The sequence below is a fragment of the Lacerta agilis genome, chromosome 15 (assembly GCF_009819535.1).
Source record: "Lacerta agilis isolate rLacAgi1 chromosome 15, rLacAgi1.pri, whole genome shotgun sequence".
In the NCBI taxonomy this organism is placed as follows: Eukaryota; Metazoa; Chordata; class Lepidosauria; order Squamata; family Lacertidae; genus Lacerta; species Lacerta agilis.
The window spans coordinates 26,323,642-26,339,022 of NC_046326.1; the positions used below are offsets into that span (position 1 = coordinate 26,323,642).

General features: G+C 47.3%; 1 protein-coding gene across 1 annotated transcript in view; it reads right to left on the minus strand.

Annotated features, from left to right (window-relative positions):
- Positions 1–3,159: 3,159 nt before the first annotated feature.
- ADAMTS15 (ADAM metallopeptidase with thrombospondin type 1 motif 15) overlaps positions 3,160–15,381 on the minus strand; it is a 37,825-nt gene continuing 25,603 nt past the window's right edge. Inside the window, exons 3-8 of the mRNA XM_033171619.1 lie at positions 12,233–12,400; positions 10,665–10,948; positions 8,457–8,634; positions 6,575–6,756; positions 5,529–5,704; positions 3,160–4,027 (exon numbers count right to left, since the gene is read on the minus strand). Coding sequence (XP_033027510.1) covers positions 3,244–4,027; positions 5,529–5,704; positions 6,575–6,756; positions 8,457–8,634; positions 10,665–10,948; positions 12,233–12,400 — 1,772 coding nt within the window. The 3' untranslated portion in view covers positions 3,160–3,243. The remainder of the gene's footprint in view (positions 4,028–5,528; positions 5,705–6,574; positions 6,757–8,456; positions 8,635–10,664; positions 10,949–12,232; positions 12,401–15,381) is intronic.

The window sequence follows — 15,381 nt, forward strand, 5'->3', positions numbered from 1 at the left end:
AGACAACAGTAAAAAAAAAACCAAAAAAAACCCCAACCCAACACAAATTAAAATGCATTTTCAGAGAAGTCAGAAAGTCAGTTTGAAGTCTGTACAAGTCACAGGTGTGATATCTGCATTACAGAATTAAGAGCAGATCCTTCTGTCTCCCCCAGAGAGCTGTAGTTTTGCAAAAGGATGGGATTTCTAACCGAGACTCCTCCACGCCAAACTACAATTCCCAGGATTCTTTGGAGTGTTCCCACCATACACCATTGCAAGTAAATTTGCAAGGTGCACTAACCCATCATACCACATGTAACTCTGTTAGCCCTTTGTGGTTCTTTTCCTTACTCTTCACTGGCAGACAGGCAAGCAGCTGCTTGCAAGCCTGGTAAAACTGGTATAAATGCAATGTACACCTGTGGTGAACAAAGACCTAAAGCCTAAGTTAAGGTACATGTGGCCTCTAGATATTATTGGCCCCTATCTATGATTATCCTTGGCCACTGGCTAAGTTGGCTGGGACTGATAGAGTCCATCAACATCTGGAGAACTACAGGTTCCCCATCTCTGTCATCTAGAGCTGCACTAATATGTTTTGACAGGTGTAACTGGTTGCCCAGAGGGACCGCCAGGTCTAGAATTTTGAGAGCATAGATCTATACCTTTGGCCATATGGTGCTTTTAGAGAAGAATGCCAACTGGGACCATTTTGCCCCACTCAGTGACTTTCCCAATGTCCTGTGTGTGTGTGTGTGTGTGTGTGTGTGTGTATCAACCTGATACCTTCACAATTTTTCTTCTTCTCACCATCTCTAGAAGAAAATAAATAAACCCAGATGTTCTGATCCCATTCTCAAGTTCTTTGAATATCGCTGCAGATCTCTTAGTTTCAATGGAACGCACCAAGGGTGTGTGGACAAGCAGAATATCAGGCCCAGCAACCTGAATTCACAACCTCTCTTAATATATAATTCCATTTTACAACCTTGTAAACAATCGGTTAAGGAAGAAGTGGGAATGCCACTGTTTTTAGTCAACAGAAACTCCCATCCCCAAATACCATAGAATCAGCACCATTTTGAAATCAAGAGTGCCTCTATTTGCTACATGTGGCAGAGAAACAAACAAACTAGAAGGGACTCTATCAAGATTATGAAGGACATGGAAACTAAGCCTTATGAGGAACACTCCCATGAAGGAGTTGGGCATGTTGAACCTGGAAGTGACTGAGAGGTGATATGATAGTCAGCCATCTTCAAATATCTAAATGGTTATCACAAAGGAGAGGGAGCCAGCTAATTTTCTGCTTCTCCAGAGAGGAGGACCTGAACCAATTGATTCAAATGATAAGAAAGGAAATTCCAACTAAACCTCTGGTGCGAAGAGCTGTTCAGCAGTGGAATGGGCCACCTGGGAACATGGTGGATTCTCCTTCATTGAAGGTTCTTAAACAGAGGGGGAGGTGGGGCTATCTGTCAGGGATCCTTTCACTGTGGTTGCTGCATTTCAGCAGGCTGGACTAGATGAACCTTGGGGGTCCCTTCCAACTCTACAATGCTATGAAAGCCATTGACCACCTTACATCCAATGAAAATAACTTGGGAGAGAAAGGCGGTGGTGGTGTTGATTCACCCATTTGCAGACACAGGAAAAGGCACTAGCAGAGTTGAACTGAAGGACATAGGGGCACTAAGACATGGGTGGGCAAAAGGCAGGTTGACTGGCAGATCTCTGGCTGATTTGCTGTTTAAAAGCAGCAACAAAATTTTAATTGGAAAAAAAACTGCTGTTCCCTAGAATTTCAAACAAGGGCTTCTCCCAGCCCAATTTGGAGTTGCCAGGGATTGAACATGGGACCTTCTGCGTGCCAAGCAGATGTTCTACCACTAAGCTATGGCCTCTCCTCTCATGGTGGGAACAAGCACGCTATTCTCACTATAAGGGAACAACCATAGCATTCCAGCCTGGAGAGTTAAAGACAAAAACCTTAAGTTGCAATATCACTCTAATAAGCTCCAGATATTAGAAGTGGAGTAGTGGGGACCACCTCTTCAGTATATCCTTAATATAATGGTTGACTTAGAACAAGGCATCAGAGCAGCTGTAAATATGCACCTGACCGTATGATTTCCCCCTTCCCTGCAAATTGTTCAAGTAGCACACAAGGATGGCTGCGGGAAACTCAATTTGGCCCTTAAAGATTTTTCATGCACAGTACGAAGTCAGCTTGGCAAATATCCAGAGCACTTCAGAGAAAGAGGCATTCAGATCCACAGGTATTTTGCAGAGGCTTAATTCAATCTCTGGAAATACTCATAATACAGCAATGAATTTGGAAGAGGGGTGTGGCTTATGAATAACTCAAGAGAAGAGAAGAATCTGGGTTTTCTAACTCCCGTGTGCATGTGTTGGGGAGATAAAATGCCCCCCTCAAACTGCTAAAGGGGTTGTTCCAAGGGAAATAGGTAACAAACAAATAGTTTACTTCAACCAAGAAAGACAAAAGAAGAAAAAAGAGGTCAAGCACCATTTAAACCTACACATGTTTGGCCAGTAAACATGAACAGAAGTAAAGCAACACCCATCATCAGCCCTGCACAGAAGCCTGAAAGCAACAAGGGGGTGGGAATTTCTAGATACCCACAATGCATCAGGGCTGGTTGGCCTTGGAGGTACCTTACTGTACCAGTTGGAAAGCCTTGCATTTTGCTGTGGGTGCAATGGTAATCCCTTATGGTCCTTTACAACAGGAGGTGTTGGGGTGATGGCTCCCCAATAGGAGATGACCCCTTTGTATTTCGGAATAGGTTGGGGCCATGACTCTAAGGAACGGCCGCCATTGTCTCTGGTCCATCTTGGACGGCAATTTCTCTCAATCTCTGATCTTGCCTTTCTACTTCATGACTGCAGGTTGCGCCATGCGAGGCAGAGATTGGGTGGTTTGGCAGCTTCGAGGTAGTTGTTTATTCCTGCTTCACCACTGAGCGCCCAGATCGTCAAACCCCCCTACTCAGCCCCTTCGCATTGGCACTCTCCCTTGCTTGCTCTCATTCTCCTTCTCTTTTGGCCCATTCAGAATCCTTTTGTTCGTCCAAATGCAATAGGTAACAGATCCCACTCCACTCAGTCGACTCCCTTTTCCCTCCCCCCGGAGGCTATTTTTGTTTCGTTTTTTTTTTTTTACACTTTCAGCCACTTGGTCGTCAAGAGCCAGAATTATGCACATTAGGCCTTGGTCAATACAAGGGTCCAGCCCGGTCAGCACGGCCTCAGGGTGCAAAAATCCAGCTCCTGTGGCTTCTTCCTGATGTTGCAGCGGTCACGGGGCAGCAGGACGGCCCCCCTGCCCATACACTTCAGCATGCGTCGCTTGAAACCCCGGCCACATGTTTTCGAGCACGGCGACCAGGAGGAGGCCTCCCACACCGGGCAGGGGTCCCCACATATCCTGATGTCAGTGGGCCGCTGAGTGGTATCGCACGCAGAGGCCGCCTGTCCAAGAGCATCGCGACACTGCACCATGCGCTTCTGCAGCCCATTGCCGCAGGTGACTGAACAGTCTTCCCAGCTGGTGGTGGCCCACTTGTAAGAGGGGCGTTTGTAATCCGGTCTGCCGGGATCAAGGCGGTTGGAGAGGGTGAGGATGCTGTTGGTGAGGACCGGCGGGCGCTTCCCATCTTTGCGGTATGAGGACTTGTCCTCCCTGCTGCTTTCTTTGGGCAAGTAGAAAGAGTAACGGACCCGAGGCGGGGTCATCTTCCCCACAGACAACACTTCCACCGTCAATGGTTCCTGGATGGGCATAAAGGCTTGGAGGCTCTCCACAGCTGTCCCGGTACCGCTGTAGCGCAACACGCTCCCTTTGACCATCAGGTCCCTCTCTACTGCCGAGACGATGAAATGCCCGTTCAGGAGGTATTTGCCGTGCCCGTTTTTCACAGCCAGGTAGTTGTCATCACTGACCAAGCCCTTGTAGCCCCGCTGCCGGATGTCAATGCTGGAAGCTCCAGCTGGGATGAGCACCACAAAGTTGTAGCCATGCCTGGATGAGAAAAGGGAGGTGGGGAGATTAGATGTGATGCAAGTTAGCAAGTTCACACAGCACAGGGCTTGCATTGCGTGCAGAATTCAGTCTCACAATATCTCAGGATGGAAGCTTTAATGGTGCTGAGAGTTCTTCGGAGACCCCATCACAGACCTGCCATTCCCAGAGTGGTTTAACAATCAATCCTTCTTTGCATGGAACTCTGGGAATTGCAATTCTGGGAGGGAAATAGGGGCTTCATAACAATGCCTAGCAAACTACATCGTCCAGAATTCCTTGGGGGAATTCCATGACTGTTTAAAGTAGTACCATAGCACTTTAAATGTATGGTACGAATGTCATTCTAGGGCATTGTGGGACATTTAAATGGAGGCTCACCTTCCAGGGCTAATCAGAGGGCCACTGCCTGCCCTCCAAGAGCTCCATAAGAGGGCATCAGCTTAAACTGACCTTGAAACCAGCATTTCCATTCTAAACTACTGTATTTTTCGCTCCATAGGGCGCACCGGACCATAGGGCGCACCTCATTTTTAGAGGAGGAAACTAGGAAAAAAATATTTTTCTGGTTTTCCTCCTCTAAAAGCCCTGTTTTTATGAGGATCAGCTCAAAGTTTTGCAGCTTTTTTTGCAAAGGGAAAATCCCGTTTTTTTAGGATCAGCTAAAAGTTTTGCAGCTTTTTTGCAAAGGGGGGAAAGCAAAGAAGAAAAGCCCCGTTTTTATGGAGTTCAACTCACATTTCTGCAGCTTCTAAAGGAAAGGGAGCCTTTTCTACAGTTTCCAGACAGATAATCTAATCAGCCAGTCACATGTTGCTGGGGAAACAAACAACCTCCCTCTGCAGCACATTCAACAATGGAGGCCTGGGCAAGGGGGCCGGGCTGAAAGGGAGCCGGGGACTCTTATCTCTCTCCCGATCTCTTGCTGATCAGCTGCTGAGCGGGGTCCTTTCAACACCCCCTTTCCTCTTTGTAAAATAAAAAGCATGATCCTCTTTTGGCCCCTGGGCAATTCAGCTCCAGGGACCACCATTCGCTCCATAAGACGCACAGATATTTTCCCTTACTTTTTAGGAGGAAAAAAATTGCATCTTATGGAGCGAAAAATACGGTAGATGTTGATAGTCATTTTTGCAACATAAATTGTGCCCTCTCTAAGAAAGCTTAAAATAAACATACAGAAGATGTCTTGAGCTGGGCAGCAATAGTAGCCAATGTGGCTTTGCAACTCCCACCATTCCTGACTGGATGCAGCCGGTCTCAGATTCAATCCCTGGCATCTCCGTGTAGGGCTTGGAGAGCTGCTGCCAGTCAGTGTTGACATCCCTGAGCTAGATGGACCTATGATGAGACGTCACATAAGGTGGTTTTCTACATTGCATGCTAGAGATCTGACCTCAGGCTTTCTACACACCAACTGGGTGCTGCTCCACTGAGCTGTGTCTGCATTCCTCTCGATGGAAGCAGGCAGAGGTTTTTTTTAAAAAAGAAGCTCACTCACATGGGTTTGGTGAACAAGCCGGAGACCTTCTTGCAGGTCTTGTTGTCTCCGCCACACACACCGCATTTGTCATACTTCTTTTTGGAGCCCAGTCTCCCATCGCATCCAGCCTTGATACATTTGCCCTGGACGCACAGCGAGGTGGAATCTGGAGAACATGGCGTGCCGTCCACCACCTGGGCAGATAAAAGTACGTACTTATTAATGCAATGCATCGTTGAACTATGGAACTCACTGCCACAGGAGGCAGTGGTGGCCACCAACCTAGGTGGCGGTTAAAAAAAAAAGGATTAGACAGATGCATGGAGGAGAGGACTAGGAATGCCTACCAGCCATGCTCTATCTCCTGATTGGGGGCAGCAATGCTTCTGAAGACCAGTTGCTGGAAATCACAGGAGGGGAGAGAGCTCTTGTGCTCTGGTCCTATATATGGGTTTCCCACAGACATCTGATTGGAAGGCAGGTATGCCATTATACTCCCCTTGAAAGAATGGGCACCATGACCAGGACTGGTCCTGAACAGCAGAAGAGCCCAATGCACACTTGCACTGGAATGCAGAATGCCAATCTTCCACCCATGGAGATGGAATGGTTTGGGACACGCACTTTATATTGTGTTTGCATTCCAGTACAGCTGTACCAAATGTGTGGGGTTAAGGGCAAGTGAAGCACCGCTAGGTTGTGGGTACGCACTGCTAATTTGTGTATGATTCACGCAAATCCAGATTACAATCCACATCATTCAGGTGATTCCAAAACATCTCCATTTAGCTCAATGGGGGGGAACTTATTTATATTTCAAGTAACATTTAATCAAAACAACCTCACATGTTCTTTCTCTGATGACGGTTCTTTCCAGTTATTAATTCTCATTGGTTCTTAGTTGAAAGTTTGCAGAAACACATTGTCGCTGATTAAATTTTGCACTGCATATCATTCCCCTTCCCTCCCCGTTCAAGCCAACTCTGCAAATAGCCTTTGCCCCCCCCCATCGGCCTTCCTCTCCCAATTTACCAAAGAGACCACGGTTTGGGATCCCAGCTCACCTTAGGAGCCAAGACGTAGAAGTACCCAGTTCCATTCGCTCTGCAGATCAGCTTACACTTGTCGCGAGGAGACACTCCGGAATACTTGGGGACCCAAGAGACTGTGGCCGTGAGACGGTTTGTGCTGTGGTTGTAGCCATTGAAAGCCTCACACTGTTCTTCCCGAAAGCTCTTCCCAGGGACTGTGTGAAAACAATTTCATGCAGTTAAAAAAAACAACAACAAACCTTTCACACATGCTAGCAAGTTATCAGGTTATGCCATCATGCAGCAACTCTCCGCTGAGTGTTGGAGCCATCCCCAGTGTTTGACGTGTTATTTCACCTGCCATGTCTATTTCACACATGCTCCCGATTGCAGGCAGTGGTTGAGAAAACTCTGAGGCCTGTGGTCCTCCAGATGTGATTGGACTACAGTATGCATCATCCCTGGCTATTGCTATTGCTTGCTTGGGCTGATGGGAGTTGTCCAAAGGAAGCTTGCCTTATATTAACTCAGACTGTTGGTCTATTAGGTTTAGTATTGCCTACACAGCTCTCCAGGGTTTCAGGCAGAAGTGTTTCCAGCCCAGCCTGGAGTCTCCAGGGGTTGAACCTGGGTCCTTCTGCATGCAAAGCAGATGCTCCGTCACCTTCCCTGCCCCTGATTTAGGGACATGGGTGGTGCTGTGGTCTAAACCACTGAGACTAGGGCTTGCTGATCGGAAGGTTGGCGGTTCGAATCCGCACAACGGGGTGAGCTCTGGTTGCTCGGTCCCAGCTCCTGCCCACCTAGCTGTTCGAAAGCACATCAAAGTGCAAGTAAATAAACAGGTACTGCTCTGACGGGAAGGTAAATGGTGTTTCCGTGCGCTGCTCTGGTTTCGCCAGAAGCGGCTTAGTCATGCTGGCCACATGACCCGGAAAAACTGTCTGCGGACAAACATTGGCTCCCTTGGCCAGTAAAGCAAGATGAGCGCCGCAACCCCTGAGTTGTTCGTGACTGGACTTAACTGTCAGGGGTCCTTTACCTTTACCTTTTTTACCAAGTGACCATTGTTTTGAAGAAGGCAGGTCACTTTGCTGCATGCATTATATGATGCAGGTTACACTTGAAGGAGGGCCAAAGTCTCATAAAAGAAGCATGTCGTATACATTAGTTTACATAGGGAGAGCAGGGATACAAGAACTTGTTGCCCTCCAGGTGAAGTTGGACTCCAGCTCCCATCAGCCCCAGACAGCGTGGCCCAATGGTCAGAGTCTGGTATTTAAGGTACAGTTTGGAATGACTGCAGGAGACCAACAAAGTACAGAGTTTTGATATTGTTATAATTTGGCTACTATTGGGGGAATATTGGAAAACTAATAAAAAATTATTTGGAAAAAAATAGTACTGAGTTTCATTTTCCATATATTTCTAATATGAAAAATCATATACTATATGTTTGCTTTTACTATATCCTGCTCTTGTGATATATTCACCCCCCAGAAGCCTCTCATCCAGGATTTGCCTGTCTCATCATCTGCTTAGATTCATCAGTGCTTCAGCCTCAGATATTTATTTATTTATTTATTTATTTATTTATTTATTTATTTATTTATTATTACTAAATCACTCTTCTTCAAACATAGTGCAGGGCAATGTACAACAAAATTAAATAAGTAATTAAAACAACTACAAAATGAAAATATGCATAAGGCAACAGTCACAAAAAGTTCAATCCACACATTGCTGTCCAGTGACAGGCGTTGTCAATCATCTGATGGTGGTGGCAGCAGAAGCTGGTGCTGGCGGCAAGAAGATGCTCCGAAACCATTCAATGGCTACACCCAAGCTGCAGCCTCAGATGGTCTCAGACCATTTGCTGGCTCTCAGTCAGGCCCACCCCCTTTGCAAAGCTCACCTGAATCAGAGCAGGGGTCCAGACTGCAGGAGCGGTATTTCACTCTCACTCCTTCGCAGTACTTCCCTTCGTTGGCAGGGGGTGGGTTGTTGCATTCCCGCTTTGCCAGCTGGACTCCCCCGCCACAGGTCCGAGAGCACTGGCCGTAGGGCGCCCATTTCCCCCAGTTGCCATCCACCTGCCAAAGCACACCACAGAGAGCAGACGTGAAACCCACAGCCAATGCCGCAGCTTAATTATATTCATCACATTTCTACTTAGGATTTATCACTAGCCTTGATAAAAACAACAAAAACGACATCATGAACTTCGTATGCCATGGTTTGCTCAAGCCATGTTAGGCAAGAAAAGGCTATCTTTTCAGCATGTGCAAAATGCCCTTTTCTGTAGTCAGTAGCTTCAATAATATTATCCCCTGCAAGCAAAGGACAAGAGAGAAAGCCAGCAAGCAATTAATCAAGTCAGTTGCTCATGCAGTGCACAACAATTCAGTCTTGCATTGTATTGATGGGTAACCTGTGGCACCCTTCAGATGTCAGACTCCAACTCCCAACAGACGCAGCCAGCGCAACCAGTGACCAGGGGATAATGGGAGTTGTAGTCTAGCAACACCTGGAGAGCCACAAGTTCCCCATCCCTGGTCCAGATATGGCCACACTTGTGGATGGCATGACACGCAGTGCTATTTTTCCTTGAAAAAGAGGTGCCAGAACTCATCATGAACACCTGACAGGTGCCGGAACTGAGTGAAAAAGCCCTGATGACACGTACTTATGAAAATTCATTATGTAATTAAATAGAAGAAGAAGAGTTTGGATTTGACATCCCGCTTTTCACTACCCGAAGGAGTCTCAAAGCGGCTAACATTCTCCTTTCCCTTCCTCCCCCACAACAAACACTCTGTGAGGTGAGTGGGGCTGAGAGACTTCAGAGAAGTGTGACTAGCCCAAGGTCACCCAGCAGCTGCATGTGGAGGAGTGGAGACCCGAATCCGGTTCCCCAGATTACGAGTCTACCACTCTTAACCAAATCAATACGTAATTAATTTAAACCCTTGCAACGAGCTAAAATGGTACTCTGGGTGATGGTGCTGGTGCAATCATTGTACGGTGGTACCTTGGTTTATGAACTTAATCCGTTCCGGAAGTCTGTTCTTAAACCAAAGCGTTCTTAAACCAAGGTGTGCTTTCCCAAATGGAACACACTCAACAGGAAGCGGAACATGTTCTGCTTCCAAGGCAAAGTTCACAAACCAAAATACCTACTTCCGGGTTTGCAGTGTTCTTAATCCATGTTGTTCTTAAACCAAGGTACCACTGTAAAAGTCTGCAGATGGCAAGCATCCTCTCCAGTAGCACACCCCCCTTCTTCCTCACACAAGAGGCAATGCCTCTTTTGATGCCTGCCTGCTAAGGCACAAGCATGCAACACTGCTTTCCGCTCAGAAGCTGTTTTTATTCCAATGCAAATGTGACCAATTGATCTATCGACCCATCTACTTGAACCTTAATTGTGTGCTCCTCCAACAAAAATAAGGCACATGCAACATGGAGCAAGGATAGAGACCAGCACTGCACAAATTGCAATCTGCTCTTGCTGCTAAGCACCCCAGACATACAATGGCAAAAAATAAAAAATCAGTGGAAAGAAAAGGGATAGGTTTCTAGCATCACTACCTCTGGGGAACCCCTTCATGCAGAACTTGTGAACTCCTTGATTCTGTGCAAGCATGCAGTTAACACTGGGTGGAGAATTCAGCGTTCTGAGAAGCTCAGCTTTTAGGGTTTGTTTTGTTTTGGTTTGTTTGTTTGTTTAAAGCAAGTTTCTAGCTGTTACGCCTGTAAAAGAGGAAGCGTGTCAGTGATGGCCGGTGAAATCTCAGAAGCCTGTCAAAGATTCAAATTCTCTAAAGCCCTCGGTTTAGTCAATGGAAGAGGTTAAGATGTTTTTCATACATCTGTTTCATTTACATGATTTACAGCAGTGTTTCTCACCCCCGGGTCCCCAGATGTTGCTGGACCGCAACTCCCATCATCCCTAGCTCACAGGACCAGTGGTCAGGGATGATGGGAGTTGTAGTCCAGCAACATCTGGTGACCCAAGGTTGAGAAAGGCTGATTTAGAGCTTTGTAACGCATAAGTCTAGACCTCCACAGATATCAGCCCTCCCCAAGCCACATCCTCAGTACGGAGCCAACAGGTACTCACCCGGTACTTACTGATGTTATGCCTCTCGACACAGACACCCTTCAGGCAGAACCTCCCTTCTCCACAGCTGGTGCCATCCGCCCAAGGGAAATGGCGCGTCTGGCACATGATGTGTCCCCGTGCCTTCCCTGTGCACCACAGCTTGGTGCAATACTGCATGTATGGGCAGGGCTTGGAGCCTGTGCCAAAGGCCAGCTCACACTGCTGGTTGAGGTTGTAGTTGGAACCAGGGAGGTCTTCGGGCAGTGGGATGGGCTTGGTGGGTTCATCCAAGAGGCAGTCGCCTGGAAGAGGGAGGGAGAGGAGGGGAGTGGAGAGGGAGTCAGCAAAAGAGAGACTTCATAGATTTTGATAGCTTCCCCAAGAAAGTAAGTTGTATATCAGATGCACTTTCAACATGATCATGAGACCTGCAGGTATATGGTGGTATATAAATTCAAGCAGCATTCAGGTTTTGCATTTTTTTAAAGACTTGCAGCCCTCCCAGTATAAACTGTTTAACAAAACCAGAGGAGCAGGCCAAGTCATCTGGGTCAGTGCTTGATGACTCCAACCATGGAGGCAGCTGGACTGAAGCCTCTCTGACATCCCTTGTTCTCTAGGCCCATCATTTGCTGAGGCCTCATGCCTCACACTCATTAAAAGCAGAGCCACACCACCATTTTGACCGTACAATAACATGGTATAGGGATGTACAGAACTCACTGGAGAAGTTTCCCTAGCCTTGATAAAAGATTTTGATTGACTGGCAATGTCTCAGATATCTTTTTCTCAATCAAGAACCGTCAGATTCACTTTAGGCAAAATCCTTTGGCAATTCTAATCCCAGGCCCCAGCAACTTTGTGCAATAAATAAAAGGCTTCCTTCACCTGCTCTAGATTCCCAGCAGTGCTGACAAGGAAAAAAGGATGGCACGCAAAGTGTACAGTTTGATCAACAATATGCATTCATATTTTCTGTGGGCCAAAGTCTGTGGAGATCTGCAGAACCCCTCTGGGAAATTTTGTTTGTCTTGCTGAAATGGTTGGGTGCTCCACCTGAGCAGGAGACTCCAAAATCCACTGGGGGCTTTACCTGAGGAGGAACCTCCAATATCCACCTTAAAATTACACTTTTAAGGTGGACAAAATTCAGCGGCAGCTCTATAGAAAGGTAGTGCCTTATATGTCAATCTTCCCGGCAGCTTCTGGCCAAATGGTGGTCTGGAACCAGGAGGCGGGGAGAGACTTGCGCTCATATCAAATGCCATGACTGGATGACAACCAAGAGGCTGGGAGGGCTCAGCTTTGTCCTAACCAATCTCCTTGGTCTTCCAGCCATGCCATTCCACTGCTATCCATCAGGCCTGGAAGAACGCTCCTATAAGCTCCCCTTTGCCTCCTTGTTTGTGACTGAAACCATTCAGCATTCGCTGCTATGTATGCCCAGCAAATTTCAAAGTAAGGTACTTCCTAATTCTGGCTAGCTTTGACAACAAAGCAATACACAGGGTGGCACCCAGTCCTGGCACCCAAATGCCTCCTTCGCTCGCCCCTTTTCACCTACCTACTCCCTATCCCCTGCTCACCATGTCCGCTGTCCAGGAAGTCGGTGATGATGGCTGCGCTGCAAGCCGACCAAGGGCTGATGCGGTCAATCTGGATAAGAGTGGGCGACATCATGTGGTTGGTCCTCAGCCTTCCAAAGACCTCCTCACAGACCTTCACGTTGTCATGGGGCATGTTGAACACGTGCCCTAGAAGGAGAAACAATTGTCATTTGAAAACCACGGAAATTATCTCCAGCAGCCTTTGGCCAACAAAGTTCACAGTGAACCAAGGTGTCCAACCAGTCACCTCTCCAGTGATTTCATGGGGGGGGGGGTTGTGTGTGGAATCTAAATTATTTGGTCAGCCATAGGGACGGAAGGATCTGCCAGTTTCACTTCTGTCCGTTTCTCATGTTTCCAATCTTAAATTCCCACGCTTCCATGGCAAGTTGCATTTTTTTAAACATTAAAAATATTCTTAAATTTTAGTGCAAATGTCTCCTAATGAATAAATATTTATTTATTTTACTTATTTATTTATTTCTACGCTGCTTTATATTTTTAATAAAAATCTCATAGCAGTGTACAGCATGTTAAAATCAACCAGTCAATAAAACATTAGCTGGGCGATGTTCCTCCGGCCCCATGAGGAGCCTCTTCAGAAGTGCTGGTGAGTGTGGGCCCCGCCCCCTAGGCCAGGTGGAAAGGAGGAGCGGCCTTCACACCTCACAGCTGGGCCATGTTCCTCCGGCCTCAAACATATTTTTGTATGCAATTTTGACAAATGAACACATTTTGCCTGCATTTTTGCATGCTATTTTCAATAATATATTCCTGTTTAGGCACACTTCCTTGTAAGATATGCATTTCTGTAAACACTGTTTGGTTGGAGAACTGCATCATAAGATCCAGATGACTGCATATTTTGAAGGATGTCTGTGTTTCGGTTTTCGTATTGTTTCAGAGTGTGTGAATTGGATAGATTTGGCTTTAAATGCAAACTGTATCTATTTACTCCCCCATCATGTCCATCCTTCGCTTGGAACTGAATCCCATTTCTCTCCAGCCAGACCAAAGGTAGGTCACAACAGCAGCCATATAACCATACAGATAGACGATAAAGAGTTAAGAAGTGGGTCCCCAAACACATGCATGGGCAAAAGGTGGGTCCTGGGTCTGCAAAGGTTGAGCACAATTAGACTACACTGTGGGATATTTACACTGCAGTCAAACCAACAATGCATGTTTGCTAGATAGGCACATGATAGGAGCTGAACCTCAGAGTTTTCCTGTAAGTCTGCTAGAGAGGACTCTGAGAGCCACTCTCACTGTGCCCTGACAGCGGGAGGGTGTAGCCTTGTAGCCACATATTACACATCCTTAAAATTTCATGCAGGGGTCTCTGCCAGCCCTACTGGAAATTGCACCTGGTACCTTCTGCATGCAAGGCTGATGCTGTACCATTGAGCTATGATCCTTAGACACGAGAGATGCCGGAAAGCCGCTGCCCATCATAGTGAACAATACTAGGCTAATATAACATTCAGAACAAGGCAGCTTCAGGTGTTCATTGACATTCCTTGAAGCTTCCCATCACACACCCCAGATCAGATTTCCCCAAGCCTGTTCGGGATGCTCATTGCACATCCCCTTTTGACTTGCATCTTGCGGTGGATGCCTGCACAATGTCTGGTCAAACACAGCTCATCAACAGCGTACTGCGGCCCACGAGGGGCTTGATAAACCTCTCCTCTTTGTCCTGGATGCGTGGGCTAGCAGAAAACAGTCTGAAGAGCAGCGCCAATGGCTTGGCAGGCCCCCGAACACACAGCTGGTAGACTGTGGCTTGGCCTGGTGGGTCACAAGTGGTGTCTCTGCTTCTTCCGTCACCCTCCCTGCATAATCCATAAAAGAGGCATCTCGGTCGCTCCTGGGACTCCCGGCTCTCTGCAAAAGCCTGCAAGTAAAGCCTTTGCTCCGTTGGATCTGCTTCCTGGCTCTGCGTTGTTTCTCGCTTCTCGCATTCTAATCAGATTGCCCCCCAAAGGCAGGGGGAAAGCTACACCAGATGCGTGTAACCCTGCCAGGGTCGAGCCTGCAAGCCAGCCACATCCTGGCCAAGGTTCACACCATCTGCTTTGTGTGTGGACACTTGCCCTTGCAGAAGGCAGGAGGAGGAAACCCGAGAATCCGAGGGAGGAGAGGGGGAGACAGTAAATGATTTCCTCCTTCCAACTCCCCAGCTACCAGGAGAGGAAGGTCCTGCCACAACTGCCCATTTCCCCTGGACATCTGAAAGCAAATGCCTCCTATGATTGGGAAAGCTGTTAAAATTAGGGCTACGTTTTTTGTTTTGTTTTGTTTTGTTTTGTTTTTTAAAAAACAAACCTCTCTTAAATATGACACTTGCCAAAACCTTAACATTAAAACCAGGCAGCAAACTTGCAATGTGAATATTTGATTCATCCTGCAGGCACCTGCATCCCTGGGCATCTGTGTTAAACGTTTGTGGGGAAGGGCAATAACTCAGTGGCAGAGCATCGGCTGGGCATGCTGAAGGTTCCAGGATTGGTCCTCAATGGCATCTCCAGGTAAAGGTGGGAGAGACTCCCCTGCCTGAAGAGCTGCTTGCAATACTAAGCTAGATGGATCAATAGTTTGACTTGGTATAAGGCAGATTCCTGTGCCTTACTGGACCAGCATCCTGTTTTCTGCAGTAGGTGAACTGATGGCTTTGGGAACACCATGAGCAGGGCCTAAAGGCAATAGCCCCCTCCTGCTGTCAGTGGCATAACATGGGTTGCCAGTGCCAGGGGCATGGCAGGGGTGGGTGGCAAGGAACAAAACAGAGCACGCATGTGCATTCAACTGTGCATCACCCAGGAGATTGCAGCCACAGATATAAGAAAAGAAGAGTAATTCTGTTGTCTGGGGAGGTCACTTGCTGGTTCGCTGGCTTTCAATGGAGCTCTTGAAGTGCACAGCTGTATTGAGGCAGCACCAGCTGTTGAAATTGTGCACCCCTAAGAATTTTGTGCCTGGGGCAACCGCTCTTGTGCCCCCCCTCACTATGCCACTGCCTGCTGTTGCTCCCCAGCGACTGGTACTCTGTGGCCTCTGATCTGGGAGGATTGCACACTGCCATCATGGCTAGCAACCATTGGCAGGCTTTCCCTCCAGGATTCCCC